Here is a 13,681-nt window from a genome sequence, read left to right as displayed (position 1 = left end):
ATATTTAAATGCAAAAGGGTAACATTCAGACTTGATGACATAGTGTATCCATGTACATTCTGTATACTGTTCATTAATAAGCTTCTAGAAGGAAGCCAACATTTTAGGGCAAAAAGACTCAAATTTCAAACACATATTTATGAGTCTGGATCCTGCCAGTTCTCAGATAGCGTTCTTGAGAACAGGAGTCCTAATTGAAATAACGTCAGGCAATAGTATTACATTGAGGCTGTCCACTTTAGGAGCCATTTGAACAACTGGTCAACAAACGCTTCTTATTTGATCCACCACAACATAGAATGCATTGAAGAGGGACTCCTGTCTGTGTTTAGCAGCCGGTAGCTGTCACCCCCTGTTCGCACAGGGCCTGCTCAATCAACCCCAGTGGTAAGAGTGGCAAGAGAAGATCCCGATGTGGGCAAGTCACCAAATCCAATAAAGCACTTCTCATATATGATAGGTGATTTAACAAGCCTTCGGTAGAAATGCTGCTCAGCTTGAGACTGCAGTGATCATGGCACATTGAATCAATCTTTTAAAAACCCATTCTTTAAATAATTCAAGAATACAGTCTTGGTGGAGAAAACCCTTTAATTCACAGGAGGCCACAAGAAGATAAAGATTATAAAATAGATTTCTATAACACTTTCTTTGTTACCGGCACAATAAATTATTGCATGGTGACTATTAATATTTGACAGATTATATGATTTATTTATATAATATACTTTTAGAAAACACCAATAGAAGTAATAAAAAATGCCATCAATTAATCCACCAGTTCTATTAAGCACATCCTCCACTAAACACACGTGGTGCTGTTTGTCTTTGAAAATGATAGGATAATGCAATAAGTCCCATCAGCATATTAGCACTGAGGCATACACAGTCTCTCTTCTGAATAAAGCAGATAAAGTTAAGCTCTTTTTTTTAAACGTTATTTATAAGTGAGTGAGAATTGTGTTCATTAATGCTATGCACTGTTGTATTGTCTAAAAGACAGGGTTAGATTTTTAAAAATTATTATTTTGAAGCTCAGGGTTCTGCATAATCTACAGACCTTGTCCCAAAATAAATGTTGACTTATGTAATGTTTTGCGTTGTTTTTAATAAATCTACTCAAACAAGGTCAGTGGTCTATCTAAAATGGCCTGAAAAGATTGAAAGGCTAATTATCAAACTAAAAATTAAACAAAAGCAAAAGACAAAAGCAGATGTACCTGGAAGTGAACCTGTCTAATGTCTTAACAGCAGAATTAAAGACCCTCACTTGACAGTTGTGGAGAGAGAAGATGAGAACAGCTCCGCCAATCAGAAGACAGTGATGTCAATCTTAAGCTTACAACCAGGAATAGAGAAGTAAATGAAGTGCAATATTGTAAATTTATCTGTCACAACTCCCAGCCTAAGAGCGGGAAGTGGCTTGAGTTGATAGCCTAAATCTTCCTGGAAAGCATTTCAATCAAGCACAAAACACAACAACATTCCTGATGTGGAATAGAAATCCTCTTTCAGCTCACAAATAACGTACATTACCAGCGTGTTAGACTCTTGTGATGGGAAATCAATATGTCTTTCCTGGTAGAATAAAAGTATTAATGTTGAATATAATAACATGAGAAATTTGGGGAAAGATGAGAAGCCACTAAGCACCATGAATACTCCACATTTGCTCTGGGAAGTACTCAGCAAATCAATAGGTTAACATTTGGATATGTTGCCACTTTCAAGAGTAGTCTGGTATAGAAAAGAACATTATTTGCCTGTGGCAGAGTGGTTTGCAGTGCGCAGGTGTAGAGGTTAGATAAAGTTCACGGTCCAAACAATTCTTTATTTGTTTATAATCCAGGTCATTTGGCAACCATAAATAACAGTCACTGGCAATACACAGCAATGTGTACTGCACAGTGAAAACCATGGGGTTCAGTCCCAAAATAATAAACAGATTATAAGCACACACACAGAACACACACGTGTTCACAAGTCCAAAGTGCGTGCTAACGTGCAAGTGGTGAAATACAAATTATTAGTGAACAGCAGTGCTGTCTGAGTTGGTTCTGGCCTTTAGCAATGTGTTAGCCATCTAATAAGAACAAATGAGTACAATTAGAAATGACAAAACAAATAAACACTAAACACTTTCCAGTCCTTCAGCAGTTTTCTTGCAACCATAACAACCATAATTCGTGATTGCTACATCCCCTCCCGTCTAGGGCGATGACTTGGTGTGCTGTGGCACAGCTGCCTTTCTAGATGGCCGACTTCCACTTTTCCCTGTAATAAATTGCCAAACCATCCATTCCAGGACACACGGTTCCTTTTACACAGCGCCCTCATAGGTCTGAAGAGAGATTTATAACCAAGATTCATTCTTTCTCTGTTACATTGCCCGAGACATTTATTTACAAACTCACTGACAAATTAACCTCATCTTATCATACCAGTAATCACAAAGGCACGTGCACCAGAAACATGTTAAATGATACAAACCTTTTAAAATGAAATACCCATTTGAAAAAATACCCATATCCATTCGCCCATTTATTACTAAGGGAAAAACAGTGGTTATGTGACAAAGAGGTAAGATAAAAACTCTTCAAACAGTGATATTTTAACCTACCAGTGTTATCAACATGATATGAACCAATACACACTTGGTAATTCATTTGCAGTACCATGTCATTAAACTAGTGTCATGAGTAACCCTAAAACCTGTCTTCCCTTGTACAAGGTGCGAGCACCTTTTATGAGTGAAAGGTGTATGTGCCAGAGATAGATGGCTCTTTGATAGAAACAGCTAAATTATTTCCCACTGATGATGGGAATGAGAATGTAGAAATGGGAGCCCAGCTAACAACATTTACTTTTTTTTGCAGGTATCAGACTTTTAAAGACTGTCACCCACACCTGTGGTGGCTTTGATAGTTTCACTGAGAGCAGAAACTGACCCAAGACTGTCACCGCTACTGGAAGCAGGCTGATCTTTGGGATACAAATTGAACATTTGTAAAACTGTATTAGCTTATATTAATACCATAAGGATTCTGTATTCCTTTGCAATAGGTTTGTGTAGCCAGTAGAACAATATTATTAGTGAATATGTGTAAGGCCTTAAAAGAAGAGCTTCTTGTATCAAAAGGTCAGGCTGACCTGCCATCTTTTTTAATGAGCCTCAAAAAATTCTGATCCAGTGAGAACAGAATGGCAAACTCTGTGTAGCATAGTTAATATGCCAGAAGCAATCAAACTAGGACAGGTTTGTGGTTCTATTAAAGTAAGAAAAAAACAAAAGTATTTAAATAAATAAAAGACTGAGATTTTAAAATAAGAAACTTAATATAATGACTTTAGAAAAAGCACGAGGATGTTAGTCTGTATCAAAGCAAAGCAGTCCTAAGCTTTAATATTCAAGGTTGCATTTGCTGCCAAGCAGGTGCCCAATTAAAATTAATCTCCTGCCTTCTGTGTATACCAACGGAGTAAAATAAAACAACAATTTATAAAAGAGACTGCTGTAAGTATCTGAATTAGAAATACATGTTATAAAATCATTTAAAATTAAACTGTTATACAAATAAAATAATTATTGTTGAAAGAACACATTACTGAAAGTTCAGTACTAACTAACAATGTTAAAATTATGAGCAAGATTACAGAATTTGAATTAAGAAAACTGAAAAAATGTTAATGTTAGAAAAAAGCTTGTCTGTGTGCCTTTGTTATTAGAGTGCATATATCTCTTTGAAGACTGGTCTGACTTCAACATAGGGCCTCACCTATCTTTAAATTAATGAGAACTATCGTGCTTGGAAGCCTGTAACCTTGGCAAAAGCAGGCATCTCATTTAATTAACTTTGAAAATGAAGTCATAGTTTTTAAAGAACTAAACACACAGCCTAAGTATTGCAATATAGCAAAAGGAAAAAGTAACCCTTTCTAGACAGAATAATGATTGAAACAAAAAAGCTATGTTATACCTATTTGATTTTATTATAGCTAAGCACAGAGATTTTAAAAAGTATTCTGATCCAGTATGAAATAGAATAAAAAAACTCTCTGAAGAGAAATAATAGAATATTTGAAACACTAATAAGTGTTTTTGCTTGTATAATGCTTTACTGCATAAAAGTAAAGGTCTTGTTACAGGAAAGAAACTGAAGCGGCAGAAAAAAAGCATTTAAGAACATAAGAACATAAGAAAGTTTACAAACGAGAGGAGGCCATTCGGCCCATCTTGCTCGTTTGGTTGTTAGTAGCTTATTGATCCCAAAATCTCATCAAGCAGCTTCTTGAAGGATCCCAGGGTGTCAGCTTCAACAACATTACTGGGGAGTTGATTCCAGACCCTCACAATTCTCTGTGTAAAAAAGTGTTTCCTATTTTCTGTTCTGAATGCCCCTTTTTCTAAACTCCATTTGTGACCCCTGGTCCTTGTTTCTTTTTTCAGGCTGAAAAAGTCCCTTGGGTCGACACTGTCAATACCTTTTAGAATTTTGAATGCTTGAATTAGGTCGCCACGTAGTCTTCTTTGTTCAAGACTGAACAGATTCAATTCTTTTAGCCTGTCTGCATATGACATGCCTTTTAAGCCCGGAATAATTCTGGTCGCTCTTCTTTGCACTCTTTCTAGAGCAGCAATATCTTTTTTATAGCGAGGTGACCAGAACTGCACACAATATTCAAGATGAGGTCTTACAAGTGCATTGTACAGTTTTAACATTACTTCCCTTGATTTAAATTCAACACTTTTCACAATGTATCCGAGCATCTTGTTAGCCTTTTTTATAGCTTCCCCACATTGCCTAGATGAAGACATTTCTGAGTCAACAAAAACTCCTAGGTCTTTTTCATAGATTCCTTCTCCAATTTCAATATCTCCCATATGATATTTATAATGTACATTTTTATTTCCTGCGTGCAGTACCTTACACTTTTCTCTATTAAATGTCATTTGCCATGTGTCTGCCCAGTTCTGAATCTTGTCTAGATCATTTTGAATGACCTTTGCTGCTGCAACAGTGTTTGCCACTCCTCCTACTTTTGTGTCGTCTGCAAATTTAACAAGTTTGCTTACTATACCAGAATCTAAATCATTAATGTAGATTAGGAATAGCAGAGGACCTAATACTGATCCCTGTGGTACACCGTTGGTTACCACACTCCATTCTGAGGTTTTTCCTCTAATCAGTACTTTCTGTTTTCTACATGTTAACCACTCCCTAATCCATGTACATGTGTTTCCTTGAATCCCAACTGCGTTCAGTTTGAGAATTAATCTTTTGTGCGGGACTTTGTCAAAAGCTTTCTGGAAATCTAAATAAACCATGTCATATGCTTTGCAATTATCCATTATCGATGTTGCATCCTCAAAAAAATCAAGCAAGTTAGTTAGGCACGATCTCCCTTTCCTAAAACCATGTTGACTGTCTCCCAGTACCCTGTTACCATATAGGTAATTTTCCATTTTGGATCTTATTATAGTTTCCATAAGTTTGCATATAATAGAAGTCAGGCTTACTGGTCTGTAGTTACCTGGTTCAGTTTAATTACCTGTAGTTACCTGGTTTAGTTTAATTGGCTCAAGAATGTGTCCATAGTCAAGTTTATTATTTAGAAAAATAGGTAGGCTTGATTCAGAGGTAGTTTCTAAGCTAAACACATGTATTTTAATCTAGTATAAGTTTATTTTCACATGTGCTGTTTATTTTTCCCTGTATTTTTCACATACCTTTTTATGGGTGTGCATATTAATAAATCCTCTCCTGGTCACTTGCTTTATCACCAAACTCCTCAATAATGCGATCCAAATCATTATTTTATTACTATAACATCTCAAAAAGCTCTGCAAATGTGCGTGAATGAAACGTGATGTCAGTGTTATCTCTGTGGTGCATGCGGCTATCAGATACAGCCTTTTTTTTTTATTCATTCGGCTCCTTTCAGTCTCACTCGGCCATTGAAAGGTTTTCTCTGCTTTTTCCGGAGAAAAAATATCTAGAGACCGGTGCATGACATCTTTTTGATGATGTCGGACAGGGTTCAACAACTGGAAAAGGAAAATTGTAATGTAGGACCTGGTCCGACATAGGATCGCAAAGGGTTAATAACTATAGCTAGTGACTTGAGTGTGTTGAGCCTGCTCGATCGCCCAAAACAGTGTAACTAGCATGTGTACCAACAAGTGGTTGATGCCCTCTCAAAAAGGGGAATAGAGTGCATTGTCCCATAGAAGTATGGACAAATTAAAAAAATTGAAACATTCCTACCTGCAGGAATGAGCTGCAGTTACATCTGGCATAGCTATGTACGTGTTGCAGTGCCTCTGAACAAGGGACATGACAAACTTGTAAATACAGTGATGAACTGTGGTTTTATGCACCCCAAACACATTGCTAACTACCCTGTACTCAACTGAGGATGCCAGCCTATGCAGAGCAATCGTTACTTTTTTTTCCACTGGCACAGGAGGCCGTACGTAATTACCAATTCCACTACAATGCGGAATGTCTACTTTTACCAATCCAGACAGCCTTGGGAGCATACTTGGAAGATGTATGGCACAGAGCTTCAGAATTCTATGTCTATGTCGGTTTTCAGCCATGATGATCTGCAATACCTCTGTTGGTCTGTTTCATTTTATACCTCCCAGTTAATTTATAATGAATGAGTCATAAGATAAATTAGTTGAAATCGAATTCAATACTAACGACATGCTACCCTGCCTATGACATTTAAAAAACAAAGTGGGCAAGAGCAGTAAAACACATTATTTACCAACCGGGCACGAGGTATTTTGCTTTATTACAGCAGCTTAGATTCACTCATTGTGAACCACATTTTCACAAAATTTCACAAGTAGCCTTCAAAAGCAGCATGAGTACATTACGCATAGCTAATTTACATAATAACCCCCACCTTTCCCATTCATTTTCATGACCTTTGGGTGAAAAGCCCAGTTTACTCAAGTAAAATAAACTGAGCAAATGGAAATTTTACAAAAGACATTTTTCTCGAGCAAATGTCTCGAGCTAAAAAATAACATGCATGGAAACTCCACCAATGACAGTAGTAATACATTTAGTATAAAGTATGTTAATTAAAATTAGTATGAAGTATAAAAATACAATGCAGCACAGGTCTGGCCTTTTGTTCTGAGCTTGGCGGAAGACAGTTTTGGACCAGATAGAATCAAGTTTCCAACAATGTACCCTGTTTGTTCCAATTATTTATCTTGGGCTGCATCTGAACACTCTGAAAAGTCACAGATTCCCCAGAGTGATAAAAAATCTTGGTGCATTTTTGCACTTTTCTACCAGAATAAAACTTTTAACAAGAAAATAACTTTGCCACAACTGTAAACACAAACTTTGCAAACCCAGATGTCGCTACGCAGGCGGCAGACGTTGCTTGAGCTCCTCCTGGCTGTTCAGAGGTCACTACGCCGGTGTCCATCCTCAGACCTCTGCCTGCTGCACCACCCACCAGGTCGCTGGTCGGCGTGCCAATCACCCCTGTCACCAAAATGGGGTCCCTCGTTGCTGGTTTGCGGTCCCTCCCTGGAAGCACCGGAAGGACCGACCCACCCTCAAGCCCTCTCGTGGGGGAGGGTGAAGATCAAAGAGATGGGACTTGAGAGTGGGCAGTCTTTTAAGGGTGGAGGGAGGTGGCCGGTGTCTTAAAGACATGGGGGAGGATGTGTGAGCAGGGAGAGGGTTAATTCCTTGCAAAAGCACATTTAATTGTGTTTAATTGGTTTATTATTAATTATCCCCTCCACCTGGCTATCATTGCAAGTTAGAGCCAGGTGCAGGGCGTTTAAAGGAGAGCAGTCAGTCTGCTCAAGGTTGCTGTGTGAAGAGCCTGACTGTGTGTCGTAGCCTAGCTGTCCAGTTATTAGTTTAGTGTTCTAGTTTGTGTTTAGTTAGTGCTCAAAAAGAGCTAGGTGTTTATTTTGTTTGTTAAACATAATGTGTTAGCGCTTTAAAATTTCCATTCAATGTCTGGGTCTTCATTTAAAGGGGCAACGAACGTGTGTGAGTGGTCATTCGATCACAATGCATAATCTTTTTATAGCCTTATTTCCGATACTCTCAATAACTCCTAACCAAGTTTTCTCAGAATTTCATTAGTGGTTAATAGTTTCAAATATTTATTTTAATTACAGAGAGATAGACAAGTACCTTGCTGTATCTTCAGATTTTGCTACTCTTGATAACTTGTACTAAAAATGTTCTTACCAAGTTTTATCACAACTGGATAAACGTTCCTGTAGATGTGACACACCTATGTGTGGTCATATATAAGGAAGCCTCCACTGTAATTTCCATTGCATTGAATTAAGTCATCAGCGGTGCATTATTTGTTCATGTTAGTCTAATTAAATACTGTACACTAATATGGTCTAGTACAGTTGTATTAAAAAAAAAGTAAAACTAATTGAAAACATTTTTGGATAAGAAAGTCTGAATACATGCAATTATTCAAAATATGCATTGTGATCACATCTTTTGGAATTCAGCTAGTTGAAAGTATTATGTTTTGTTGCAATTCTAAATTATTAGAGCCATCGCTCTTTCAGACATTTTTATGTGGAAATGTATAGTACCATGCAACTTAAAATGCAAATCAGTTTGTGCCTTCGTGAATAGATATAGCGCACGAAGAAGATGCAAAGTAATGCAGGACTGTTAAGCACACTGCAGTATTTATGGCAGCAATAACAAATAATGGGTGTCAGTAAGGGCTGTATTTTACCCTAAATATTCATAATAAAGTAAAACCAGAATATTCCCATGACATGAACTATAAACCGTTCTACAAAGTGAGGACAAATAATTGTATTTGAAGTTCTCGTCCCAATCCAAATTAAATGTTTTCTTAATGCAGAACTATACAATAATCATATTTAATTTGGGTGGAAGGTGGTACTCTGTTATTGACGTATTGTAGAAATGCATCAGATGAATGTGACAGGTGCCCTCCAACACAGACTAAGTAACAACAGTACTAATGGATTGTATCTGTGACAAATCAAGCCCCCCTCTCAATTGTCACAGGCATACAACCTGGCAATGGTCACATTTAACCTTCCTTTGCAAATGAAGGGATGGTACCATCCAACGGGAAAAGCCAACAGATGTAACAGCCTTTGTAAGATCTGCAGCTGACGTCAAAGGTTCACTGACGGGTTACTTGTACCTACAAACCAGCCTTTCACATTGAATAAGTAGATTTATTTTGCTGTCGCTTTTGCAGCCTGTTTATACTGTATCTAAGCACCAGACACAAAGTAACGTGTATGCTTAAACAGCAAAGGGTTAACGGGTTAACATATCCGTTTAAGTTAAAACGTACTTAACACCATTGTTAAAGTCTACTGGCATCGATATGTTGGAATGTAGCAGGTGTGTATGTATGGTTTGTTTTTAGTAAAAGTAGCCTATAAGCTGTGTGTACAGAATATATCCCATACTTGGTCCCAATAACAATATGTACAGGTGTGTTGCAGTACCGTGGTGTTTCTTATTATGGTTTAGATTTGATTCTATACATAGCTGTGTGTAACAGTTGCTTATAAATTGAATGGTTTCGCTCAGTGATCAATATTTTTATTATTATTATTATTATTATTATTATTATTATTATTATTATTATTATTATTTCCACTTTCTGACAGCCTGCAGGTGCGTTTTGGCGCAGAATCCCGCAGAATCCCCCCCCCCCCCCCCCCCGGAACTCTTGGTGAGAAGACTCTTATAATCAGGTCACATTTCAGTGTAGGTCTACCATCCATCTCTCACCGCGAGGAAGGGAAGTCAGTGGAAGAAATAGCGCATCCTCAAGCAAAAGAACAGAATGGTGGTCAGGATGAGAGATCTGTGGTGCTTCCTGATCCCACTACTAGTGCTAGCTGGGTCCTCGCTGCAAATCGACGTGAAAGGTGGAAAAGAAACAGAAAATGCTGGGAATGTCATGGAGGATGAGCAATGGCTGTCCACCATTTCCCAGTACAGCCGCAAGATCAAGCACTGGAACCGCTTCAGAGACGTGAGTCTGCAATGCAAATTATTACAGCGCTGCTCCATGATTCAGTGAGCGCGAGAGGGGGATAAAGCATAGCAAAGTGACAGAACCACAAACGAAATAATAATCGCGATTAATTTACTACATCATGTTACACCACGTCAAAGAATGTTTAAAATTCAGAGATTTTTTTTATGTGAAGCATAGTACATAAACAGAATAATGTAATGCTGTGTATTATATTTTAAGGATAAGTACCTTAGGCAGTGGTGGACATAGATAGGTATGGTATTGTTTTTTTTTTTTTTTTTTTTTTTTAATTTTATTATTGGACTGCAGCTGTATAGCAAATATGTAAAATCCAGTTAGAATCCATTATGCCTTTAGAAAGTTTATAATATGTTTGTTCTATACTTATGAACAAAACTCAACAAATGTCTCGCTGTTTCAATATATAAGCAAGTACTGTAAATGTGAAACTATAGGTAGCCTATATAAACCATAGGCTGTAAATACGGAATTAAATAACTTGGTATTGATATTAAAATGATAGTGCATGTAAAAGGTGTGTTTAGTCTTTAAAATATAAATATGTCTGAATATAATTGCCAATTTAACATTCCAACATTTTCAAAATTAATAAGTTACAGTAAGAAACTGTCATTTATAATTAATATGTATACTGAAATTTATATTTTTTCTTAAATTCTAATGCATTCAATATGCACACGTATGTTCTACAAATGGCATTAACATGCATGTGCCAGAGAGCTTTGGCGAGTCGTTCTGTGAGTAATGCAAGTAATGCAATTAGAGGATGGAAAATAGGTCTGTTCTAGAAAGAGGGTCGATAGAATATAGGAATATTAAATAATGAAGAGGGTCTGAAACTGAAACAGAAAACAAATACGACAATAATTGATGCATCCTCTTTCTTGTTATTGCACAATCTGAACTAAATGACATATTCAGCTAATCAGTAACTTAAGAATAGCAACATCATTTTGTGTAGTAAGTGCTATACACTATACATGTGTGTGTTGTTATATTATATTATATATATATATATATCTATCTATTAATATATAGTATATATATATATATACTATCTAGAATGTAATAACAAATAAATTCATTATTTTTTTTAAATCATCAATCCAATTTAAATAGTTAGGTTAAATTTAAGATTAGTCATAGACTTATTCTTTCAGTATCTGAATAAGAAATTCTTAAAACAATAGCTATGTTAGCTGATATGTTAGCTATTATTATTAACGCTAATAATAATAATAATAATAATAATAATAATAATAATAATAATAATAATAATAAATAATAATAATAGAACACACACTAAATAAAAATGTCAAACAATAGGCCTAACGTATGTAAAAAGGGTTTCAACTAGAATTTAGTTGTCATTAAAAGCAATAAATAAGTCTGTCAGGTTTTTTTGGGGTTTTGTTTTCTTGTTTTATAGCATACATCTGAAAAAAATAGGGTGCGGTGGGGTTGTACTTTACGTCACAGTTTGCATTATGAACGCACCTACGTGTATTACTGATCTTAGCATACAGGAGCATTCCAGCAATTTGCTTCTACTGACATTTCTAGTTTGCTGCTTTGGTTTCTGATTAAATATTTGATGGTGTGAACAATCAACATAAAGCCTCGCAGTAAAAAAAAGAAAAAAAAAAACACAAAGCTGAACCATGGAAACCACCAGCATTTTAAACACTTTCAGGTCACGTTTTCAGACTGTCAGACTGTCTCATACCTCATTTTTCTCACAGAGCCTAATAATTGGGACCTGATTAATTATAACCCTAACAACATGTTACTTGTTGCAAAGTGCACTTGGACCTAAATGTCAGCATTGGGTTTGTATTTGAGGGAGTATGATGAGAAATATTTGTTTAATATAATATAAAACCGATATGTTTGTCTACCCAGTTATTACAATGGCAAACTCTATCAACAGTATTATTATACATCGACAGGAATTAAAACATACTGCCCTAACATTCAATAATGGAACGCCAGGGCATTATATATTCAATATGATGTGTCTGGGCACCTCTAGTTCCTTCAGGGATATTGTGGGGTAAATACCTGCAGTTCTCCACAATGACTGATAAAAAAAAAACCCTTTTTAGACAGTTTCTCATGTGCAGGATTGAATATAGAAGAACCTGCTCACCAAGAACCCATTATCAGTCATCTATCAAAATCAAGCAGATCCGCTGTCTTGTCCATTGTGACTGAAACTGACTGACAATTGGGAAATGCAGCTTTTGTATATAACATAATACATGTTGGGGATATTACTTGTATCACAGGTGAATCAGACTGTGACAGAAAGGCCATGTGCTGTGCGTTGTGTGTGTTTAGAGCATTTGGTCCAGTCTGTGCATATATCGAATTCTAACACAAACTTCCAGTTGATCAATTTAGGCAGAAAATTCATGACATGTTTTGTATTTTGAAGTGTAGAAAAGGGGTTTGATAAACCAATTAAACGCAATGTTCTTACTGTGAAAAAGTAATCAGTGGGCATGACAGGTCACTTTATTTTTTTTAACTATAAAATACACAGAATATGCCTTGCTAATAGTATTACATGGTTTTGTTTGAATAGTTTTAAATAGAGTCATTTTGCAGTATGTGTTACCTAACACAGGGACTGTAACACAGAGCAACTTGGTTTTTAGACTGCATTTGACTGCAATTTTTAGACTGCATTTAAAAATACATCTCAAGTTCTTGTTAATTGAGGGTGGGCATTCTGGTCCTGTTTGAGGAATTAACAAAAATGACATGAATGGAAAGATTAGGTATAAATTAGAGCAGGATTTGAGGTGGATTGGTTTTGTTGGTCTACATGCGCTACTTTGATATTCAAACCAGGCCCTAAGCTCGTTCCGTATTTGCAGATCAATATTTATTGATTGCCTCACACCATCCCCTGCATATCAATGTGTTTTCCAGCAGTAACATATTGGAAGAGGAACAGAGGAGCTGGCTGCTGTAATCTTTTTTTTTTTCTAAATCAAAACATCTTAAAAACAAGTGTGAGCAGTCAAAATATATGAGATATACAATGCCAGGTGTGCCTGATTAGTTAATGTAGTGTTATGTTCATATTGAGGATAAAAGGAACACTGCACCATTCTGCTCTGAATGATAACCCTTGGTATGTTTGAAACCTCTATCTGTTTGATAGCACATACAAGCTGCCTGTTTCTGGGTGTGGTGATGCTCGTTCTTTGGCTCCAAGCTATGGTGCCAGTCCTTTCACTGTAATGCAGAGATATGAAAACAACTCATAGAATCCTCACAGGGACTCATCAACAGCAACCAATTTGACCAAGGGACTACCTGGAAACATACACATTTTGTGAGGGGAGCACAAAGGCAAAAACATTGTTTTTGTTTTTTTTCACCCTAGTAGAACTCAATGCAGTAAAATAAATTACTAAGCATCTTTTTAAAAAAAAAACATGTCTGCTAACTAATTATTTTGATAAATTAACTTGCAAGTTATTTACAGGTGTTTTACATTGTGAAATATGCATAATAATTAAATGTTTCTGGATTGTTGTTCAAGAAACCAGTAAACAGTCCATACGTGTTAATATAAAACTCTATTTAATAAAGC

The 13,681-nt window shown here is 36.3% G+C and overlaps 1 protein-coding gene across 3 annotated transcripts in view; it reads left to right on the top strand.

Annotated features, from left to right (window-relative positions):
- Nucleotides 1-9,774: 9,774 nt before the first annotated feature.
- The window catches only part of spock2 (SPARC (osteonectin), cwcv and kazal like domains proteoglycan 2), a 42,965-nt gene continuing 39,058 nt past the window's right edge, over nt 9,775-13,681 (top strand). For all 3 annotated transcript variants that reach the window (XM_041260564.1, XM_041260565.1, XM_041260563.1), the window contains exon 1: nt 9,775-10,047. In XM_041260564.1, coding sequence (XP_041116498.1) covers nt 9,856-10,047 — 192 coding nt within the window. In that variant the 5' untranslated portion in view covers nt 9,775-9,855. The remainder of the gene's footprint in view (nt 10,048-13,681) is intronic.

This window comes from Polyodon spathula, chromosome 10, assembly GCF_017654505.1.
Source record: "Polyodon spathula isolate WHYD16114869_AA chromosome 10, ASM1765450v1, whole genome shotgun sequence".
NCBI lineage: Eukaryota > Metazoa > Chordata > Actinopteri > Acipenseriformes > Polyodontidae > Polyodon > Polyodon spathula.
The sequence above is the reverse complement of the archived record's forward strand: the minus strand, read 5'-3'. Positions and strand labels throughout refer to the sequence as shown.